Here is a 26,159-nt window from a genome sequence, read left to right as displayed (position 1 = left end):
AGTTCTCATATCTTACCAAGGGATCCTGTAGTTTTGTGTTTGAATATAATCGGCTGCCTCCATTTCTGTTCTCATTCATTAAAAATGCACTTATATTTTCGATAACGCAATGTATAAAATTTTATAAGTCATGTAAAAAATAACTAAAATTGGGATCCATGTTAGCCGAGTTGGTCATGTGTATCAATAAAAAGTGATTGAATTTGATTAAGGTGCACACGTATGTAAAACGCCAAATAGGTTATGAATATTGGGACTATTGTCGATAATTTTGCTCATTGTTGAACTACTTGTGTCTTAGTTTGGGGAAATTATATTGATTATTATAGCAGTTATAATCATCATATGTTCACTAGTGACAGTCTCCAAGAGGCATTTCCTGGAGTTCTAGTGAGAAGCCGTGACCAGTGGAGTTCAACCGGGTTAGTTGTGAGATGGTAACTCACTAATGACAATGGTGGAAGATGGCGCAACTTCATGGATTAGTTGAAGTAAGACATTAACACATTTGGATACCGGCTCAATGGTCTAGTGGTTATGTGCTCGCGCGCGAGTCTGATAGGTCCTGGGTTCGAATCTCGAGAGACAGGATCGTGGATGCGCACTACTGATGAGCCCAATAGTAGGGCGAAACGGTCATCCAGTGCTTCCAGGTTTTCCATAGCGGTCTAGTTTCAAATGACTCATGAATTCAACTATTAAATTACTTGTATTTTATTGTCTATTTCTTTTCCTTTCTTCACCATTTATTTGTTTGGCCCTTGATTATATGCTAACTTCTAAACTTCAATACCAGGTAGACTTTAGTGACATTCGTTTTCAACAAATTTGTTACAAAACGGCCAACTTCTTAAGTTGACACCCTACAAAAAGCCTACTTTTACGTATCATGTGTGACTCGATCAATTAATAACATTTGTTGGTTACTACAGTTTAATGTTATGGCATAGTAAGTTATGCTCATACGTAATGCTGTTAAATAATAAGACAGCCAAAACAACTCACTTCAATTCACTTAGATTTGTTTGTTGATAAGTATGAGTATAAACATATCTACTTCTACTGTATAATAAATAGTTACCTGTTCCCTCTTCCTTTTTCCTTGTATTGAGCCCTACAAGCTTTTTTTCAGTTACAGGAAAATTCGTTCGCACATTTTTTTCTAGATCAATTCTTAAAATATTTGTTTGTTTTTTCGTAGTACCGACATTTTTCTTGTCATAAGTATTACATGTATGATGAAACAAATAGTTTACATTTATGATCGGTCGCAATATAATAATTGTGGAAATAACTTATATACATATACAGTTGTACATCAAAAAGGGCCCGAAAATTGGTTAATATTAAAATAATAGTATTGGTTTAGAAACATTGTTTTAAAACCATGGTCAATAACAGATATGATTTTGAAGTTAACATTGAGTTTATATTTATACTTATACACAGTTTAACAACTTCAAGTCACAGATTTATTTCTTACAGTTGACTATGAACTCTTATACTGAGATACCGTGGTGTTCCTGTGATTTTGAGCTTTCGTGTAATGACTTGCATACAAAAAATGAAATCTTATAACAAGTTAGTGTATCTAAATATACTATTTCATATCTATATGCATTTAAACGGGATCTGTATTATGTTGAACATTTGTTGAAAAAACCCATATCTAGTCCATTAGTTAACTAATAAACTGTAGGATCATTAGATTATTTCAAGTTACAAAACCTTTTACGTGCTTTGGAAGTTTATTGTACGAACTTTTTTTTATTTTATTAATAATATGAAATACAACATTACGAACACACATATTAAAGTGTAACTGAATATAAAAGTAACAGTTCTAAACAAGTATTTAGTAAATAATTAAATAGGAATTATTGTATAAGTCACTGTTGAAAACAATTTGTATGTTCAGTAAAACCTAATTTCTATGATAAGTATGATATTGTAGAATAAATTAGTATGAAACAATATATCAATGATATAAAACTGTAAGTAATTAATGTAGTTATTGCAGTGAAAAGAAACTATGTAAACAATTCATAGGACATGGATTTGCAAGAAAAAATAAATAAGATTTCTAAAATGCGCACGATGGGGGTGTGAACTAAAATTAGAAATCATACATAAGTATGGGGAATATAATGATTATGGTTTCCACTTAATGCCTACTGATTATTTATTCATTTTTATTAGGTTAAAGTAAACATATTAATTTCATTAATGTAAATTTCAATAGGTAATTAATTAAGTGATAACCTTTTTTCTTGAATATTTCAGCGTTTGATTTGAAAGAGTTTCCTCTATAGAATGAACAAAGCTTGTTTTATAGATAAAAGCATTACAAACTTGACATTTTACATGTGCGTATGCTAATATTTCACTGCTTTCTTGAATGACGTCGTTTAATAAACATTAACAAACCCTTTATATTGACATGGCATAATCTTCAGAAGTTATTATAGTATAGAGATTTCAATGAGCGAACATCAACATGCTTTAGCTACAAGATGACAAATAACAGAAAACTGGTAGTGTAAAATATTTCGGAAACCCGGATTCCCTAATACATTAATAATCATAAATTAGATTAAATATATCAATAAAATTAAAAGTATATAAATTTTGAAAGCAATCACGCTACAGCAATTTGTTTTGAACCCTAATAATTAAAGTCTCTAATTACTAATGATGGTAACATGGAACCTAACTACTTTTCAACACGATTCATTTCGGTAGTAAGTGACTTCATGGACTAATCCCATCTATTTAATTAGTTACCCCTAGCTTTTTTCCACACTAAACAAATGAAAACCATCGTTTTACATAACAAAAAAATGTGTGTTAGTCATTCGTGACACATCCCAACCATCTCATGTGATGAAAGTTTACAGCTACTATGTTAAAAGTATAACTATTAAATTTATAAAAAAACAATTTCACTCAAAACATTCACATATGACTACGTAAGTATACATACATAAAACATAACTCACCAGCTTTAAGTAAAACTTCTAAAACATCTGTATGTCCCATATAAGCTGCAGCAATCAAAGCAGTACGTTTTTCAGAATCTGACTTATTAACATCAGCACCGGCATCGAGTAAACATTTGACAGTTTCCAAATTTCCAGCCCATGCAGCAGCGCGTAGTGCAGTTCTTCCATCTGGTCCAGATAAATTTACATCAGCTCCATAATATATTAACAACTTCACAATATCTGTACATATAAAAAAGGTTATATCATTTAAAGGAACTACTTTAAAAAGCTTTCGGAAAAGAATTATAATTTCTTTTCTTTGTTAACTCTCAAATAAAAGTAAAGAATAAAATTAAGCATAATTGTGTTGAAAAAATAAATCTCATCTAAACATTCTTCCTCTCTAATATCTCATATTAACCCGGCGCCTAAATACTGTGAAACTATTCGATCAACTTTAGACGAAAGTTCTTATGAAAATTTCATCCAGTTTATGCAACGTTTAAAAATTCTGAATTTTTGTTCCAAAATGTTCATATTAGCGATACCGGTGAAACCTTACGAGTCAGATGGTAAAATGCATCAATTATTTTAAGGGCATATATATGATAAGATCATTTGAATTCCTGTGATCTACTTTTTTTAAATATATTCGTGCATATTCTCATCATAGCTGATTTTATAATAAGGGCAGAAATTATAAATAATATATATCACACTATTGCCTTGATCTCTGACGACAAGCGATTTATTTGGATTTATATATAGACATACTTGGTACATGCTACTTATGCTGACAGATATAAATAGTATGTATGACCATTAGAAACAAAATCACTGAAGATTAATGAACGAACAATTAAATTACACCTAAGCATATATAATACATTGAATCGATAACCTCTGTACCTAAGTGTAATAATGAAATTATTAACTCATAAAGTAATAAACGGCTGATTTCCTAGAATTGATAATATACCCAGGTGACCAAGAAGAAAATTTCAAGTGAATAAACTTCAAGAAATCAACATACGGGTTTCTGACATTACTTGACTTCTGTATTATTGACAACTTTTTAAGAGTGTTAATGGGTCGATAAGAATCAGATAAATAAAACAAATAAAAAATTGGAAAAACATTTACTAAGTGACAAAATATTACCGAATTTGAGCAGGATTATGAAAATATCCTCTTATCATTAAAATTAATAGCATAAGTTACAGTTACAGCACAGTCAATCATCTACATATTTCACCATGTGATAAACAAATTATTTATCAATTGCTTTAAATCAAAATTTCCTAAAAACGAACTAAAATACAATCATAAACTTCACGCCACAATACCAGTAGTGTATAGTTTTAGACAGCATTTCACAAACTACTTCTCATGTACTTGACAACTTAGGTACCAAAACGTTTGATTATGTTATTTGAATACATTAAGCTCCAGAGAAAAAAATCAATCATTTAAGCTTTCATTTGATAAATATATGTATATAGATATATAAATAAATTCACAACTAGGTGGTTGGAATGTTTCTTCATTGTCCACAACTAGAAAATATCAATACGCTGTTCACTTCTAAATTTACAAAGTTTTCGACTGGTAACAGCGCATCAAAAAACGTTCAATCATTGTTCTCTACGGTAAATATAGACAAAAAAATTCAAAGTCGTTTAGAGATGTTCTCATTTCCAAAAAAAAGTGTTATTCATCTCTGACTTCTCAGGTGAAATGAAGTCATAATGTCTGTTTCATCTGACCACCAATAAGCTGTTGCATACTGCTAGGTAATACTTTCAATTTATTACTATTATCTTCAATTTATCGCAAGTAATATCATAACCACGAAATAAATTGCTATTACCATTTTAATAAAGTGCATAAAGCAGCTTTTTCTGAAGTTCAAGGATAAGTTTTTATTTTGAACTGACATAGACTGAAGAAAATCAAAAAAGCATTACGGACCCCAGACAAGAGTTTTGTTTCCGGAGGACGGCACTGTTTATAAATTTTGAGTTCGAGACAACTAGCTAATAAATATGTCCTGATGTTTCATAGAAATACCAGTCAGTATTTAAATATTCCTGATTATCAGTAAAATTGACTGATACCTAGAGAAAAGCTGGTAAGTGTGTAATACAACTAGAAAGCATAATAATGAAAGAGATAAGATATGAAATTTTCTCATCTTGAATCACATCTATCCTATCGTCGTGAACAAAACCTCAGGTACGGTAAAGCATTTTTTAATACAAAATAAACTCAATAGCTTCGTAAAACATGAAAAATAATTCATTTAATACATCATTTGCATATCATTCCTTTAGTTGCACTGTACACACCCTATCATTCTTACAAACCTGTTGTTCGTCCGATCACTCTTCGTTTTCATCCCTCTTCTCTTTGTTTCAGTCTTCGACCGATAAGCCTTCCGCTTACAGCTCCTGCTACATACAACTCATACCTATCCGCATAAGTAGTATAAAGGCTAAATCATATTATAATAGGGGCATTGTGTGTACCACCAAGCATTATTTCCAATATATTTTCACTAGACCGTAAACACAAAATAAAAATTTCAGGTTTATTATGACTTATTTTCGAATACAAACACATTCTGTTCAACGAATTTTTTATGTCCTACCGTCATGATACGTTCTGAAATTATATGGTTTTTTTATAACATTAAAGAATTTTATTACTATCCACACTAAAACAAGTTCAACTGTTTTAGGGTAAATGAAAAAAAAACATCTATTCTTTTTAGCAATGAACTGTGGTTTAACAAAAACAGGAGTGATGCATAAAATTAAATAATTATATACAAGAGATATGCAGTAAACTAAGAATTAATTTATTCATTAATTAGGGCTTAAAATATCAACCAGTACTTATTTGAACAATTTAGTGACCTATAACAAAATGAATAATTACATGTAGTTTCATATGTTTAATAAATCAGTTACTGTGTCAAACAGTTTTAGTTATAAACATGTTTAGATTTCTCCCTTTAGCATGATTCCCCATAGGCATGTTTAACAAATGGTTCAGGATATAAAATATTTTATTATCGATTTGTGTGTTCGTTTAAAATAATAAAAAGTTAAATAGATTACTGCTTAGATCCTTAATAATGATAACAATGATCATTTTATTCAGTATTTCACGGATGTGTCAGAAGTTTGTGATGCTAAATGGATAAAGGTAGTCGACAGGATATTTTGAACCTAGGTTTGTTGTATTTCGGCGCTCGTCAACAAGATATACGGATATACTCATAAACATGATGGATTCGATCCCATGTCACCCGACTTTATGGTCTGTAACACTCTGGAAGTAAATGATCTCCTATGTGACTGATGTTTACAATCGAATGGTTACTGAATAGAAAATAATGTCATGTTTATCTAGCCCTTTTAGTGTTGATCGAGCTCTATTGGTCAAGTCACATAAACCCTGTGTCCAGGATTTCCATTTGAAAGCCTCAGACTACCTAACATCTTGATTTAGTGAATGTCATTTCGCGTCACTTAGAACAATACTGATTAGCACTAAAGTGACCAGACAAACACGACAATAGCCACTACTTATTGATTAACCAATTGTAATAGTCTGTGAAATAATTTTTAAAAATGTTTACAAATAGAAAAATTGTCAATAATGCAAGCTTATTATTCGTTATATAAGCTTAAATGAAGGATAGTAGAAGTTAGATTAATGTCAATACACAGCGTGCATTCACAAACATCATATCCACAGAAAAAGTACAGAATGGGTGAATAGATCACAAAAAGTAAAACTTTCACTGTTTCCAAAAAATTAGTAGTGAATTTCAAAAACAAAGTAAAGTTATAAACCTGGATATTATTAATTATTGTATTATTTTTGCTAAATCAGCATTATTGAAATTTCATTCCGATTAGCAAATAATATATAAGAACTATTTAGCATAGTAAGGAGTAAACATAATAACAAAAAATGACAGTATAAAAAGTACTAGTAAAGTTGCAAGTGTTCGTGTACTGGATAATTCAGTAATTTCATACTAAAGATTTTGATTATATAATTAATATTACATTATCTTGATTTCATTAGATAGAATCAAATAATCAACAGACGACTGAATAACCAATATTGACTTGATAAACAATATGAATAACCATAATTAAATGATTAAAGCGAAAATTGATACAGTCTTTAATTAAAAATGCATTAAATTTGAGATTTTTCACTTCATTCCTGCACCGTGGTTAAATTAACCTACTTTTTACTAAGTGAAGAACAGACCATCCCAGGGATGGTCTGTTCTTTCTTAATGAATTACAGATGATATTCATTTTTATCTGATATTCATCAGTTAAGCAAACAAGTTCAAAACGATCTAAATAATCATTATTATTGAAACTAATATGTTTTATCAATTATGCAACTAGTTTTATAAAGACTGGGTATTATTTAAATTCGTTTTTCACATGAGCTGATTTCAACTCAAAAGCCATTATAAATAGGGTCTCACCAAACAATCTGCTCTGTTATGTATGGCTACTAACCAGCAGTTTATAATCACACGTTGTCAAACCTAAAACTATAAGATTTCAAGCTGACCATAGTATTAACGCAGTAATAAATTGAAATTTATTGATTTAAATTTTGCTACCTCACGATATAGCAGTTGTCAAACGTGCTCTGTTTTTTTGTTTCTCACCTAATATAAAATGTTGCTTCCATTATTTGTGATGAAAATATCAATTTCAATGACACCCTTGGTAAGTTCAATAGTTGCCACCAAATAGTAGTTCACGATGGAATCTAAGTTACGATTTCCAACTCTGAAATGCTTAGTTGTCAGAAAACCTGATAGATCTTCACAAAGAACAACATATGTAGAGTCAACCTGGAAATGCCAAACCACGAATTTCCAAGGTTAGATCCCAGTGAAGTAAAAGAGAAACCTGATCCCTTTTCTCTGCACTAGGACTAGACAGAAATGTCCCAATGAAACAATCGACATTGATATCCACCTAGATTATTTTCAAACAATTTGAAGCCTAAACAGCAACGCGAAAGAGTCCCTATAGCATCAAAGAAGACTTTAATAAAAATTCAGTATAAAAGAGATACTGTGGTAGAAATTCTAAAGATAAGCTTTTGAGATTTCTGTGAGAAACATTCTATTTGGCTTAATTTTGTTTTGTCGTCTGTAGTTGACCCATGGTTTGTACTTATGTGAAAGACGAATTCCCGCCTTCGGCCAAATCAGTATTAGCCTATCAGCTTAATTGCTCATATAGAGAGGATTATAATGGCCGCACAAAACGAGCGCTTTTAAAGCGCTTGTCCAAGTATTACCCTAACTAGTCATCTGAAAAACTAAAAAAGTTCGTCAAAAGCTCAATTCTGTCAAATCTAGTTAATTCTGGTAACTCTACCACCAGAATCTTTCCTCAAAAATCATTTATACAGTCACAATAATCCGTTCCGAAGGAATACAAATAAAAAACTTACGCGCCGCAGAGACTATAGCCATTCACCAAGTCAATTCCAACCTTTGTGTACAGATAAAGTATATCCGATCCCTCCTACTACCATGTTCTTAACCTTCCATTCTATCTTATATAACTCATTTTCATTATCTATTTTCTATTTTTCTATTTTGTAACTATTAATTAGCCCTCATTAATTATTCCATTCTTAATATCATTCAAATGAACAACTATCTTCACTCCAACATTTCATTATTTTTTGGGTTATCACACAACTTTCTATCAATATCTAATTTTTATAACCAGTTTACAACATGATACCACATCAATAATTGACTATTCAGCATCATTTTATTTTACTACAGACTACTAAGTTTAGTAAATAAGTTAAATATGAATAAGATTGTACAGTTTAAGTAAATAGAATCGTCTAGAAGAAATTTCTCTTCTCTGAATTGTTTTAATTGTTCTTCAGTGATATCAGATTGTTTGATTTATTTCAGTACAGACTTGTAAAACATGATATACAATCGCAATTCCGTTTATATAAGTTTTTTAATTAGGTCTATTGTAAAGTACACATTTAACATATACTTTTTTATTGAAACTTTGCGGTTACAACATCTTAATTCATTATCATCAAAAGGATGATTATATGAGTATTTATAACACAGAATGGTAAATTTAGCAACGACAACAGTAATAATTTTTAAAAAGATGTCTTCATTCATTAGTAAAGCACAGATTTATTTAATGCGATAATTCATCTAAACAATTTACAACGATTTACGGAGTATAAAAAATAAATATATTCATTTAACAGTTTGATTCATAAAGATATTCAAAAAAAAATTGGTAAAGTATCCAAGGCCCAGTGTGCTTAAAATTTCAGATATTTAAAAATTATGTATAAGGCATCTAAGTTCAATTCATGGATGCACTACATAATGACTGATAGTTGTATTCACTAAACATCTCAAGTTCAAATGATAATGATAGGAATACTGAAATGATAACAGTTGCATGAATAAGGTGACTTGTTCAAATAGTCAAAATTAACGGTTATTCCTATGCATAACTCTAATTCGATATTATTTCCGAAATTTCTTAAACGGAGTATATTTTAAAATAAGACAACAGCTTCGAAAATTTGATTTAAATAATGACCTCAACGAAAAAAGAGGCTCGTAAACAATAAACTAAACCTCATACTTTTCTTCATTTTGTTGATACTCTGAAAAGTAGTGTTTTTTTCAGGATAAACAGTCAAAGGATCGTTATTCACACAATGGTTGGTTTGTATATAAAAAGGAACACATGTATTAGTTGAGTTGAGAGTCGCACATAATTCAGCGGTCTCAAAACAGCCCGTTACACTTAAGTATTTCACGGTTCCTCAGCTATTGTCAATCCAAAATCAAAAACTATCTTGATATAGAAATACCCTTCATAAATCATACCGAGACACTATTTTCTCTTTCTGAACTCATTACACATGACATAATTTAAATGAGCGAATAAAAATATCTTTCCTTACTAATAAATACTGGTGTGCAGTGATTTTTATTTGATTGCTTACAATCAAAAAATGACTATAAACACATAATTTATTACATCATAACTACTGCTAAATTATTTTGAATCCTGTTTAGAACATGTTAGTGCATATTTATGAATACTAATGCATCTACAGAGATAAACAAACACACGAATGTGCGTGGGTTCAAACGGTCCAAAAGTTCTTACTATATCATACTTTAAAATAAAGAATTGGCATTTAACAATTAAAAAAAAACTGTATCCCTATCTTCTTCTTACTTCATCTTGATAAACACACAGGTTTCCTGGTCCAAAAGTGTATTTTAGAAAAATAAGTAACAACGAAAGTAACAAGTCCTTCACATATTGGTGATTCTAAACAGGCAAATCTTTATATTGGTCGATATTTCTATCAACATTTTACACACATGTGATGTGCATTTATATATATATATATCATAAAGCGAGAGAGAATATTTATTATACCTGGTGTAAATCAACAAAATACTACTTAAGTAATCCCATTGGAAAAATACAGATGACATAAATTTCAATCCAACCTACCATTTCTCCTGTTGTCCGCTCTTATCATTAGCCTTACTACTTACTGACTTGGGATAAACTTATTCGTCTCTACAGACGTAAATAAAATGTAATAGCCATATTTGATCTTATATATATATATATATATATATATATATATATATATATATATATATATATATAGAGAGAGAGAGAGAGAGAGAGAGAGAGAGGGGGAGGGAGGGAGAGAGAGAAGTAATCAACGTTGGAGAAAACTTTAAACTACTTTTATTACTTACAACATCATTTCAACAATAATTTCAAATTAAATCAACTTAATTTGATGAATTATTTTGGAAACACAAATACTTTATTTTTTATCAACTAGCAAATAATACTTAATAATTATACATAACAAAATTATGATTACGATTGGTCTTTTACACAACCATTTGATTTGAAATATAGTTACAGTGTTGGTAAAATTTATTTATTTATTCTATTTTTCAAAATTAGCTGTTTCCTCTTTCACTGAGTGGCCAGTGAATAAATATTTTGCTCAAAGTACCAGAGACAATAGTATGACTTCACTCACTGACCTATTACATATAAACTTGGAGTAAATAAAACAAATGAAATTCTACGAATCACTTACCGAATCTAAGACTGTAATATTATGTAAGAACGCAATAAGAAGTTGATAAATCTTTCAGTTAACTTCTGCATTTTGAATTTTTTTAGCAATACACATGTTTCTCATTTGTTTTAATTCGTTATGCTGGGACTTCAAATGTAAATACTACGGTTTCAATAAATCATTATGATATCAGTTGAATTCACAATTTGATCTTAGCTAGATCATCAATGAGAACCTAGAAGCACTGAACGACCGTTCGTTCAACATGCTTCTTAAGCTCATAGGAAAATCTTGCTTCAATGTATTTTGTTTGGTCACAGTGTTCTTTTTGCTATATTCGTATTAGAAACGTTTCAGTGGAGTTACTTAGTCAGAGAATAACGTCATATTGACTTTGTTTTAAGTTAAAAACTTTTGCTGTATTAATTTCAAATTTATCTGGTGCAAAATTATATCATTAAAAATAAATATGACTTGAATGGAGTAGGTAATTAGTGTTTATCAATAGCGTAATCGTCGTTCGAAAAAAAATTTCTACCTTGAAAAATTAATCCACTTAATTCAAAATATTTAAGATTCCCTTTCAATTTGATACTAACTAAAAGTTTCAACAAATGTAAATGTTGAGATCATGAGTCAGTTGGAGCTAGACCACCATGGAAAACATAGAGGCACTGGACGGCCGTCTCGTCCTATGGTGGGACTCCTCAGCAGCACGCACCCACGAGCCCACCTCGCGGGATTTGAACCCAGGACCTACTGGTCTCGCGCGCGAGCACTTAACCACTAGACCACTGAGCCGGCATCCAACGGTGTTAATGTCTAACCAGTAGGTACTGGGTTCAGATCCCGCGTGGCTGGATCGTGAATGCGCATTGATGAGGAGTCCCACGATAAGACAAAACGGCAGTCCACTGCTTCCAGGTTTTCCATGGTGGTCTAGCTTCAATTGACTCGTGATCTCAACAATTTAAATTACCAAAATCTCCACAAAACCCTCTACTGAAAATATAAATGTCTTTATAATTTCCACTGGGAATAGCAGGAATTTACAAATATAGAAAGAGTGAATAATAAAGATCATCGCTTATTTTATTGTAGAACACCAATATATCAAATGGTTTAACTAATAATAATAGTAACGATTATATAAATGTTATGTTATACAAATGATCCGAATGAATAACGACCAGAACTGTTATTTCATTTCCATTTACAGATAAATTAAACGTACAGACATTCATGCAAAATGAATTAATTAACTAATACACACTAACACATCTGTTCAAAGAATAATAAATGATATGACTTGAATATGCATATCGAATAAAATGAACATAGAACAACTAGAAACTACTGTTTCTAGAAACTAATGGAGTAAGTTTTTAAAAATTAAGGTAGTAGATGCCTTGTAACAAACAATCAACTAGGATTATTATACATTTAAATATTTAGAATTTAAGAAAGTGTATAATTTATAACAGTTAGTCCCTTTTATAAATTTGGATAGTGTATTAAGTAGAAGATCATGAGCACTATGTGGTACATTATTACAATACAATTTGAAAAATCTAATCACAGATATGCCAGTTAACAATATTTATATGTGAAAAATAAAGGGTCAACTAGGCAAACAGAAGATAAGAAGAAAGGAAGATAATAGAGAAAATAATAGGAAACCCACCATGTTAGATAATATAACGTTATATTCAGGGTTGGTTCAGAATGAGTAAAAACTGTTTTTGAATATACAAGGAGGCCTTGAATTTTCGTATGACCATGGTTCCAGTTGACTTCAATATACACATTAGTCAAATTTGTATCAAACCACAAGAGCTAAGTTAAAACCATTCCTATATTCGTTGCTTTTATAATTAATATTAGTCCAAAAATCAAGCCATTTAAACTTAAATAGTCGAAGATTATTATTTTAATGTATGTTATATCTCCAAATCAACGTTTTTGCATCACTAAGCTATTTCAATATGAAGACTCTGACTAAAAATGGACATTAACCTTGTATTTGTCTGTAAGTACAAAAATTAACTTGCCTGAATATCCTCCCCATGCTGCCGTTCTTAAAGCTGACCAACCATCTTGATCTATTGTATTAGGATTAACTTCTGACTCAAGTAATGACTTAACACTTTCATACTGGCCTAATCTAATCGATGATATTAATTCATTACAAATCGTTGATGGTTTATCACCTGGAACCTTTTTATATTCCATTGATACAGTTAAATTATACAGTTCATCATCAGCTTGTTGTTGCTTTTGGGAATAAACTGAATAATCATATCTCGTCGTCTCACTGTCATGATTATTATTACCAACAGTAATCAAGTGATTCTGATGTTTGCCATCTATGAGTGGATGACAATCAGATGACACTGTTGCACAATCTAGTATATTCGTCATGTAATTCAAATTTAAATTTGACTTATCAACTGATTTACTTCTTTTCATCAGAAAATTTGTTTTACAAGCGTCAAAATTGCTACTGTTATTACTATTTTCATTATTATTTGATTTACATGCAAGTAGATATTCTTCTAAAGACATTAACTGATTCTTAGCAGTTTCATTATTATTAATAAATGAGTCAAAAAACGACGCATCAAATTGAATATTGTCATCTATAAAATTAAATTTATTGATACTCATTGCTTTTTCAATCAACATTTGACCATCCATCATATTGCATAAATAGTTGGAAGTACAATGTTTCACATCAATTAACCATTCAGCAAATACTTCATGAAAAAACTGTACAACTGCTGAATTTTGGAAAATTAAAGTATCATTTTCTTTATCTGTTATATGTTTAGGTGATAATCCACAACACAGGGATAATATTGGTTTCAGTTGTTCAATTTGATGGTAATAAATAATTTTTTTTAAATTAGGATTCGAAACAATTAAAATGGAGTACAGTGAATTAATAGATAATGGTTCACAAGATGCTAAAATAATATTTAATAACGGTTTAATTGTTGAAAACGATGATTTATTTCGACATTCATTCGTATTTACAGGAAATATACTTTGACATATCCAAAGAAATAAACCATTTAGGGTGCCTGGAATGGAAGCTATATCCTGAAGAGTAATTTTTTCATCTCGAATCCAATCTAGTACAGTTTCCAGATAAAGCATACATGCACTACTTTTAATTCGAAGTAAATGCATAATATCTGCTCTCACTTCATTTGGACATAGAATAGATTCATCAATAAATCTGTTCATCATATAATTTTGTACATCTTGAGCAATCATTGGTTTACGTAGATCATCTATGGCAATCGTTTTAATTCCAGGAAACATGTGTTTAACAATTGATCGATATTTACGTCTACATGTAATTATTAAAATCAACCAATCAGGTAAAAGATGAGCATGATTTGCAAGTATCTCTAAAATACTTCCATCTGGTACTCGATTAGCATCATGTTCATTAGAGCTGTTGGTAAATAATGCTTTATCACTTGTAACCTTAAATTTAGCTAAAGATGTATAAATTTCATCTAGTCCATCAACTAAGATAAAGAAACGTGGACTGTTATAACCAGATACAGTTGATGACTGGTTAGTATCTGAGCAGTTAGGTAGATGTGAAATGTTTATATTCCTTAATGGCTGAATGATCTCATAATAAAATGCGTCACTAGCTGAAGTTTTGTCGATTAGTTTGCCGCCACCAATGTTGTTATTGAGTGAATTTTTAAAAGCCTTAACGATGGGATTTTTGTCTGATAATAATTGATTTCGTAATGAGTTTATAAAAAGTTCAGGTTGCAGCGATTTCTTACTTCGAGCATCACAAAGATGAAAAGCTAACATTCGTGCAGCCACATGTTCACATGTATTAAACGTTTGATTTAAACCATTAATAATTCTATTATCATTCATTTTTGATTGTTTAAATACATTTGCTTTAGTTTGAATAATTTTTCGACATATACTAGTCTTTCCAGATCCAGATTCACCACAAATAACCAGTTTACAAGCCGATTCTTTACAACTTTCATTGTTTGTACGAGTATATTCTCGATTATTTTCTTCAGATATCAAATCTTGGTTATTAGTTAAATATTTCATTAATTTTTCCCATAGCCACTCACGACAATAAAATTTTCGATTTGGGTTATATAATGCTGTTAAACGATTAATAGTCTCATCATAATTATTATCAAGGCGAGACGGATATTGATCTCTAATACTATCTACATTATATGAAGTTATCAGATGAGAATCTGAATCAATACTGAAACTATCAGCCTGATTGATTTTAGACTTGAAGCTGGACGTATTACTTTTGTGTACATTTCTGTGTTCATAACTGTTTTCACTACTTTTACCACTGTAACCAATACTGCGAATACTATTATTTACTTTAATATCATCAGTAGTAGCAGCAGTAACCAAATAGGCATGAGATAGATTTTCATGTTGTGAATGTGATATATTTGTTAGGCTTTTTGAACGATATTTATGGATAAAATTGAAGTACTGAAAATCTGAAGATAACGAAAATGACTTTACTATAGGTATATTCCCAGTATTGCTGAGCATCTCATTCATACAGACATGTCATTTTTATTGTGAATTCAAATATAGATATACTTTTGTGGCCCTTCTCATTTAACGTTTATTCTTTTTTCTTTCTGTTGTAAATATGAAAATAAACTCCAAGGTAAATACTAATCTTCGGTACGTAATCCTTGTACATCCTGTGAAATCAACTTGTAGAAATAAAAATCATTATTGTTTTGTAAATTGCTAAGCCTGTTAAAGACATTAATTACGCATTAAATAAATTTCATGGTGACGGAATGTGCAAGATCTGTCAAAAAATGTAAAATATAAAAAATGACTTAGAATACCATCGATATAACTGTTATAATAACATGATTTATGAGTAATTTACGTTTTCATTATTAATTATCGGTTTCATAACAAAATTGGACCAATCTCCAAACACAATTGATGTATATAAATATGCATTCACGGACATTCTTACACAAAATACTACTCTGAACCAAATTTTCCTGAATAGATGTGAAGTGTAATTTAGATTTCAGAGTAATTATATATTTTTCACGACAACCTAATACATTTTCAATAAAAACTTACCTATCAACAGATAATATTTAACCAATAGACCACTGAGCCGGCATTCAACAGTGTCGATGTCTAACTTCAACTAATCCACGAAATTGAGCGACACATCCATCATTGTCACCAGGGAGTTACTACCTCACAACTGGCCCGGCTGAACTCCACTGGTCACTGCTTCTCACTAGAACTCCAGGATACACATCTTGAAGTGAGTCACTAGTGAGCATATGTTGAGTACCATGCTGAGGAGTCCCACAATAGGACGAAACATCCATCCAGTGCTTCCAGGTTTTCTATAGTGGTCTAGCTTCATTTGACTCATGATCTCAACTATTGAAATTACTAAAATCTCCACAAAATCCCCTTCAGATAATATTCACATAAAATTTGCCAGAACAACTTAACAGACAGAGACAAACTCTTAATTAACATTGATTGGAACTCATAAGCAATCTGAAAGACGAGAGCACTTTATAATTTTTGTTTATAACCTGATAATTCATCCGTGTAAACTGTTCAACCACAAAGAATAATGGATTGTAAATTGTGATAATAATACAAGTAAAACATATATGGTCAACTAACAGTAATCATTAAATGACAAAAAACACAACGATGATCAGTAATTACATGGAAAATTTATAATCAGAGCCAGATCAAAATGATATACAACAAATAGTCTGGGTACATTGATACCGAAATATGATGACTAACTCATTAATTTGTGAATGTGTAAGTTCCTATTTTTTTTTAAACATATGCTTACTAAAATCTATGACAAAATAATCAGGTTTTTGTAGTTATACGTGCTGTGCAAAAGCATCAAAACTGGTATATCATACCCACCAGACGTAATGGATTTTCACAATGAAAGTCACAAGCAATGATGTGGAATGCTTCTGACTATGCTTAATTTATCTGCACAAACGTAATTTAATTTAATTCAGGCCGTTCTCAAACCTTAACTGCTAACGTATGATGTGCTTAGGGTATTATGAAGTGTCATTTCACAAACGTTTACGGTGAAATATGCATTACTTTCTGATGACAAGCTGCCTTCCACTTTGTTTCACTCTCTGGCATACTTTCACGTATGGTGCTATATCAGTCAACCTAGGTTTACAGACCTATCCACTTACTTAACCAACATTCCTAAGACCACTTAAAACAGGTTATCATATATAAGCTCTTAATTTCAGCCAGGACAAAGGTAATTCACACAGAATGTGCATATGGTAAAAAGAGACTGATCAACTGCAGTCTTAAACACTAGTGGGAGAATTCACAAAACCAATAAAACATTTATGGTAAAATATCTGCAATTTTTTCATATCATTCATCCTTAAAGTCTACAAAGTACGACCGCTTGATGAAAAATGGCAAACTTCTGAGCAGAATAGTCCTTACATGTATGTTTACTTCGACTTGAGGTCTAGTTCTTGAATGACAACGCTAAAAATGGCTTAACATGAAAAACGAGTTTTTGTCAAAATTATTACGCTAAAATAAAAACGAGCAAATATAATTACGTAATCGCATTGAAGCATCAATGACTTCTCAAACATTATTGATATAACTGCGTTTTTTTATTTTTACACGGCGTAAAGCAACTGAAGTAAATAGGGTCTATGAAATTTATATAACAGAAATCACGAAGCTACATAAACATGACTACGAAAACAATTTGGAACACTTGATAACCAAAAAATGATTGTCTCTTCGATAATCCTAGCTGAATAATTATACATATGTGGCAGAAACTTTTTAAAAAGAGAATTTAAGAAAAGTGAATCGCTTATGAAGACCCAATTAGCTTGCTTTACCATGAACAAGATATTCTCTTACCTTGTAGGAAAATCGCTGTACGTGGGTCAACATTTCACATTATATTATAAAATGATCATGATTCCGACACGTAAGACAACCTTAACTAGTTGAATTACATCACAGTCAAACGTTTCCACTAAATTATAAACTCATTTTTAAAAACAACAATGTCTATCGTCTAAAACATTTACTCGATCACGATTTAACAGAAACAACCCCTCGAATGATTCCAGTCTATGGAAAAATGAAAGCCAAACTTTTAAATTTCAATTTTTCGAGAGACATGTTTTATATGAGGGCATCGATATGAACTTCAAATTTTTGAGTAAATTTTCATAACGAGGCCCAAAAATATTTTGGGCAATATGGGTAGCATGATAAAACCAAGAGGTGGTATCTCAAACGCAGTCACAATTTAATTTTTCTGTTTTCATCATAGATAAACCTTTGAAAACTTTATTGCAGTTCAAATAAACACTTACTGGTAAACTTTTTAAAATGAGCGCAGTCTTTTGAAGTAGATGTAACAGAGTGAACGTTATAAAAAATGGAATGTTAAAAGCAGTGCTTTTATCTTATACTTTTCTGATAAAATAATGAAAAAAGCCAATTTCTCTAAAATTAGTGTTTGAAGTTAGTTTCAGATCGTATCATGTGTCTTTGATAGTTTGTCATTTTGTAAAGTAGGAAGATGGCTGCAACCGTTTATTTGAATGTCACGAAAGTGTCAAGTCGTACTTTGAAATTTTTGACGTAGATTTATGATTTGTACGATTTAACTAGTTCATAGTAAAGACAATTATGATTTTTTGAGAAGATATAATAAGTCCATAGAGAGATTGTGAGGAACAATGCCACTGAAAGACTTCCATGGCTTACTGAAACGTGTTCTGGAACAGATGCTTTACCGAAAGCACTCAGTTCTTGCAGCTTACGGTAAATCACAAGTGGTCAGTCTCGATGTTGATTATTTGCATGATATTTATTTCGAGGAATTATTTCTTACTCATTGCTCCACAGTGATTTTAAGAATACCTAAATGCACGACCAACCAGAAGTTTAAACAAAATAGGTCTGCTGTTGATGAATAATAACGAATGATTTTCTGCGACGGATTTTGAGCGATGTGATCAACAACAACAAGCTACAGATACATATAACTGGATTCATCCCTTTCCCACTTTCACTACTACCTGGCTGCTTCGAAAATAAGGGAAAATATTGATGCATTACTCATAGGTTCGTATCATTGAATAAATTTGCAAAATAATTAGCTCTGCCACTCTTCTATATTAATGCTGACCTCATTAGTTTTACATGACATATCCTAGCCGAAGACGTTCGATCACATATCCACACCACGTTGCGAGTAGGTACTCCCAGCTACAAGTCCCTTGTAACTGCTGGCTAACTTAGGCCGAATTGTTATGAACATATCTATAGCTTTCCAAATATATCTTTAAACCCATTCATATCTGACTTACGAAATGACTGTGTGAGCATCCTTCGATTACATAGTTGTTACATGTAAATACATTGTCAAACTTTAAATACCTGTGGCTTCTCTGTGTTTGTGCTCATACAAGCTTGAAGAATATTTCAGTTGCCGCTCTAAGGGTTTGTGCAACTGAATAGCAAAGAAACAAAGTGACGAAGTAGATTTGTGACTCAGGTGATTGACTCTTGTTAGTTCTTCCAATAACGTAAAGCAGAACGCGTTAGACGGTGAAATTTACTGAGTTTAGCTAGCTGTAACAATTCTTGACTGGATGCTATTTCTACGAGCAGGTTTTTGTAGGTGCTCAAACGCATATTTATTGGAAAGGATGAAAGATCTAACAATTCTACGAGAAGTCAAAGTGTTGCATTGTATGCATATCAAGTGTGTGTCCAGCGTCAACTTTTGCTGCTACACAATTTTTGAAAAATCGTGACTAAAATGTGGTGCGTCTACAACTGTCGGAAGAATTGTCCCACAGGACCACTGACTCGTCTGTGGTACGTGTTCTCCCGGAATAGCATGGCTCTAAGAGTTCTACCGAGAACATGTGGAAATTCAGTTTCGTATAGACATTTAAAGCCTGGTCAGTAACAAGTAGTCGAATCTGGTAGATCGCAATCTAAACAACACTGGTTGTAACTTAAATTAATTTTGAAAATGGACGAAATTAAACGTAAGCAGATTTAAATGCAGGTAAGGAGCTATACGATAAGCCGCTAGATTGCCAGTTTCAGGGGTTCATAAAATGTACTTCCCCTAACTTTCATAATATGGCTCGTCAGTATTGCCCATTTAGACAGTAGCTTGTGCGGTAGAGTGAATTTTATGCTAAAGGTACTGGGTTCGAGTTCAGGAGTAAGAATCAACACTAGGATACAGGTGAATCTATTTGAGTCTGGAATAGGAAGAAACGAACATCCTGAACTCCATTGCAAGTTAACGTCCATCGGTGCTTGTGACTTAAGCAAATATCGAGGCAAAGGCTGCACACTGGTCAGTAAGGGTCTGATCAAAAGCAGATTTAAACACCAATGGGAAGATTCAGACAACCAATACCAAAATGCATCACATGAAATTACAATATTTACTAATAAATTATTCATTAGCTGAATAAGTGTCCACGTGGTACATATTAGGCACAGTTTTCATCAACTCGTGAAACATTCATATAATTCTTTATATCCAGTAAGGTGTTAAGTTTTGGATTGTGTTAGTCCTGTGTATGAGAATTTCTTCAGCCTTGTAATTAGTTACTAGAAGTTAGAATTTGGATATCACAAACATATAAACAGCTGTCTGGCATAATCAGTATAACGCTTGAAAACAAAAAATCAGTAATTAAAAAAAAATAAACATCGTAAAGTGCATCAAATCCCATATGTAAACGTAATAGCAGCCTATAGAATGTATGTAGTATGCCACTTGTTGTAAACAATGCACTTAATCCCTCAGTCGCTATAAGAACTTACGTTACCATTTAGTGTTTACAAATAAATTGTAGGCACCAAAAAAGTTGACTCACAAACCCAACGTACCTCTATGAAATCTGAGAAAAATCCAGTTACGACGTTCATAATACTGACATTAGTTCTCGGTTTACATATGTAAGGCCAGTGAAATAGCACTGAGCCCTGGCCAAAACGTCTGTCAGTTGAGTCACTGAGCATCGAACAATTCATCGTTCCCTGTCAAGGTCAAGGACAACCAACGCTCATCAGTTGATCTTACGACATGGACTGGCCCATGCGGCGGTGATCACATTTTCGCTTGTACTTACCTTAAATAATGTATTTCTATAATAACGTCCTTGGTGTTGTACAGTCTTCAAAGCATCCATAGTACTTTGATTCGACGAAGAGCTAATCCACGCGAGGTGATGACGGCGTGGTGTGACTTCCACGTCTAGCTCGAGTAGACCCCCGATTATTTGACAGAGACCATCAACGCTGATGACCCACATACACAATCATTGGAAATACGATTCAAATATCACTCATCCATATGCATTGAATCTCCATTCATTATTTGGTCAGTAGCTGTGGTTACCGTGTTTAAAACAAACATCTGTCATTATACCTATGAAGAATGTAACTAATTAACATGAAGCCTACAGTGTTATATACAGCTTCTGTTTGTGCTCACGGTGTTGAAGAAAGGTTATCAGCTTCAATTATTACTTTCATAGTTTCTTTCATTCTCAAATAATTAATATTCCAGTCCTGCCAAAAAATCATTATACTTATAATAGAACTGTTCATGGTCGCATACTAGGTTTGATGTGACGATAACGCTTTGTTCGGAATTGAATGTGAAGTTAGCATTTTCGATGCAGTAACCAATGTATGTTCATCACATTTTTTAGTTCACATTGGATTATTGTAACTCATTTACCTACCCTTTTCATCTTTTTTTGTATTATTATTATTTTTTGGTATCATAGGGTCTTGATTAGGCTTCGTATATTATCGAATTATCTAGTTTGCTTGTAATGGGATCACTGGGTAGGAAGTGAAACCAATTCAACGTTCGTAGCACGATTTATTGAGGTATTTTGCATGATAAATCAGCATTAATACCTTAAGTTCGTAACATCCCACTAAACCATAAGGAGCCGTAATTAAACAAAATGTTCTGCCCTACAGAATGTTTATAACTCTGATAATTAATGTCTGATTGACTGATCTGGCTATCCCTATGGGCCAGAAGTCATGTTTTTTTCGTTAGAAACAACTGTCAATTTTGGATTTATGTATATTATAATCGCCGATATTGAGGTAGGGGTACTGAGTACAACCCATTCAAAATGTAACTAGCTAGTTAATCGATCTCAGAACTTTATTTCAACAATAAAACTAGTTGCTGACAACCGATAATCATGCCCAATTCAGTTGCTGCCCATAAAGGATTATGCCAAGACGTCTGAGAGACATAAAGATATTCAATGGGGTAATTGGTTTAGTTTGACTACCTCCTGTGTCGCTTCTTTATCACACCAAGTTGAGTGTGTAAACGCCAAGGACAATCCGTCCAAACACGGACATTCCACCTTATGGTAAGTGCCAGTATTTTCAGTATGCATCTTAATTTACGCGCATTGTCGCTAGACGTTTTGGTCGCTTATTCTCAGAGTGGATTGCATTCATGTATACTCTACCAATCGAGATAAACTCATTATTTCATAGGATAACCTGTCTATCTTACAATTTGACTATACCGATCTTTTGAGATACAGGATTTCGTTCCCTTCTACGCGGGAGATCTTTCAGATTTTTTAACTGCACTATGTTAATTGAGTACATATGAAACTCCGCCTGCAGCCCCTCTAAGGCTACTGCCGGTCCCAAGCCCGGATAAAGAAGGAGCGTTGGGTATGGGGTCAGCGACCCCATCCCGTAGAAAACTAACTCGCTAAAGAAACGCTAACCAGAAAAATTTATTCAAAACTTTTAAACTCTGCCCCGGGAGTCAGAAGGTCTTCATTTAGAAGAATTATGACGCCTCATGATGAAAGCCGAATTCCTTCGGAATTCACGAGGCCGATGCCCCTTCTGACAACCAGAGCAACCATTTATTTAGGTACATGGAATGTTTGTACAATGTCGGTCAACGGAAGAGTCTTCCAAATTGCTTCAGAAATGAGGAGATACAACCTAGAGGTGCCTGGGATCAGTGAAACACATTGGACGCAAGTTGGACAACAACGGCTAACTTCAGGAGATCTTCTGTTATACTCCGGCCATGAAGAAGAAAATGCTCCACATACACAAGGAGTTGCATTTATGCTGTCTAAACAAGCACAAAATGCACTTATAGGATGGGAATCTCATGGACCAAGGATCATCAAAGCCTCGTTCAAAACAAAGAAAGAGGGCATTTGAATGAACATCATCCAATGCTATGCACCTACCAACGACTACAATGAAGATGCTAAAGATCAATTCTACAATAGGCTGCAGTCAATCATCGAGAAGTGCCCAATAAAGGACCTGACAATTCTGATGGGAGATTTCAATGCCAAGGTTGGAACGGACAAAAATGGAGATGCATCCACCATGGGACGACACGGACTGGGAGAAAGGGACGAAAATAGTGAGAGATTTTCAAACCTATGTGCCTTCAACAAACTGGTCATAGGCGGCACCATATTCCCACATAAACGCATAAACAAAACCACATGGACTTCACCGGATCACACTACATAAAACCAAATCGACCATATCTGCATCAACAAAATGTTCAGGAGCACAATGGAGGATGTGAGAACCAAGAGAGGAGCTGATATAGCATCAGATCATCACTTGCTGGTCGCCAAGATGAAATTGAATCTCAAGAAGCACTGAACAATCGGGCGGACAATATCACAAAAGTTCGATACGGCCTTTCTTCAGGATACTGACAAACTCAACAAATTCAAGATAGTCCTCAGCAATAAGTTCCAGGCCTTTCATGATCTACCCAATGGAGAGGGAACTACTATGGAGAGAAACTGGGAAAGGATAAAAAAGGAAACCAATTCAACATGTCATGAGGTTCTGGGCCACAAGAAGCACCATCAAAAGTAATGAATCACTGTTGATACACTGGATAAGATTCAAGAAAGGAGGAACAAGAAGGCAGCAATCAATACCAGCCGAACAAAAGCAGAAAAAGCCAAGGCACAAGCTGAATACACAGAAATAAACAAGCAAGTGAAGAGGAGCATCAGAACCGACAAACGTAAATATGTGGAAGATTTAGCAACGACATTGAAGAACAAGGAAACAGGTGGGCAGAACACTTCAAAGAACTCTTGAATCGACCAGCCCCACTGAACCCACCCAACATCGAAGTAGCACTCACGGACCTCCCAATCAATGTTGGCCCACCAACAATTGAAGAAATTAACATGGCCATCAGACAAATCAAGAGTGGCAAAGCAGCAAAACCAGACAACATTCCAGCAGAGGCACTAAAAGCAGACGTGGCGGTAACTGCAAGGATAATCCACATTCTCTTCAATAAGATTTGGGATGAGGAACAAGTACCAACAGACTGGAAAGAAGGAAACCTGATCAAGATACCAAAGAAAGACGATCCCAGCAAGTGTGAAAACTACAGGCGCATCAATCTTCTCTAAATACTACGAAAAGTCTTCAACAGTGTATTGTTAAACAGAATGAGAGACTCTGTAAATGCCCGATTTCGAAACCAACAGGTTGGATTCCATAAGGATCGATCGTGTACAAACCAAATCGCAACTCTACGGACCATTGTGGAACAATCAATTGAATGGAATTCATCACTCTACATCAACTTCATTGACTACGAAAGAGCACTTGATAGCGTGAACAGAACAACACTATGGAAACGTCTTCGACACTACGGCGTGCCTCAGAAGATAGTCAATATCATACAGAACTCATATGATGGATTAAACTGCAAAATCGTGCATGGAGGACACTTGACAGACTCGTTCGAGGTAAATACCGGTGTCAGGAAAGGTTGCTTACTCTCACCCTTCCTCTTTCTCCTGGTGATCGACTGGATCATGAAGACGTCAATATCTGAAAGGAAGCACGGAATACAGTGGACAGGTAGGATGCAGCTGGATGATCCAGACTTCGCAGATGATCTGGCCCTCCTATCGCACACACAACAACAATTGCAGGAGAAGACTCAGCAGCAGTAGGTCTCAACATACACAAAGGGAAAAGCAAGATTCTCCGATATAACACAGCACGCCACAATAGAATCACACTTGACGGAGAAGATTTGGAAGATGTAAGAACCTTTACATAACTGGCCAGCATCATTGATGAACACGGTGGATGTAATGCAGATGTGAAGGCATGGATCGGCAAGGCGAGAGCAGCATATCTACAACTGAAGAACATCTGGAACACAAGACAACTGTCAACCAATACCAAGGTCAGAATTCTCAATACAAATGTCAAAACTGTTCTACTGTATGGGGCGGAAACCTGGAGAACTACGAAAGCCATCACCCAGAAGATAAAAGTGTTTATTAACAGTTGTCTACCCGAAATACTTCGGATCCGTTGGCCAGACAGTATCAGCAACAACCTACTATGGTAGAAAACAAACCAGATCCCAGTGGAGGAAGCGCTGGTAGGGGATGGGACACATATTGAGGAAAGCACTAAACTGCGTCACAAGACAAGCCCTCACACGGAATCTTCAGGGTGAAAGAACATGTGATGTCAAAAGATGGAGACAGACATGAGAAAAACTGGATAGAACTGGAAAGGAAAGCTCAGGATAGAGTGGGTTGGGGAATGCTGGTTGGTGGGGTAGGCTCCATTGGGAGTAATAGGCATAAGTAACATACCAAACTGTGCAACTTTTGCTTCCAAGCTACTCAGTGATACATTTTAAACTGGTGGCTTCTTCTATCGGTTTGGTTAGAGCGTCACGAATAATACCATAGTTCATTAAAGGATTTTCGACACGACTGCTTTCGACATTGTTAAAACACTTCAAGTGGAAACATGGATAACAAGATGGACATTTTTAAATTTTCAAAGCCTTTGCATGTTATG

At 33.4% G+C, this 26,159-nt stretch overlaps 1 protein-coding gene across 1 annotated transcript in view; it reads right to left on the bottom strand.

The window, feature by feature from the left end:
* The window catches only part of ANKRD50 (Ankyrin repeat domain-containing protein 50), a gene marked incomplete at its 5' end in the record, with an annotated part of 46,765 nt that extends 31,010 nt beyond the window's left edge, over positions 1–15,755 (bottom strand). The window contains 2 exons of the mRNA XM_051218468.1: positions 3,000–3,224; positions 13,223–15,755. Of these exons, the coding sequence (XP_051073965.1) occupies positions 3,000–3,224; positions 13,223–15,755 (2,758 nt within the window). The remainder of the gene's footprint in view (positions 1–2,999; positions 3,225–13,222) is intronic.
* Between the last annotated feature and the right edge of the window lie 10,404 nt (positions 15,756–26,159).

This window comes from Schistosoma haematobium, chromosome 1 (assembly GCF_000699445.3).
Source record: "Schistosoma haematobium chromosome 1, whole genome shotgun sequence".
Classification (NCBI taxonomy): Eukaryota; Metazoa; Platyhelminthes; class Trematoda; order Strigeidida; family Schistosomatidae; genus Schistosoma; species Schistosoma haematobium.
Note: the sequence above shows the minus strand (reverse complement) of the source record. Positions and strands in the feature narration are given on the sequence as shown.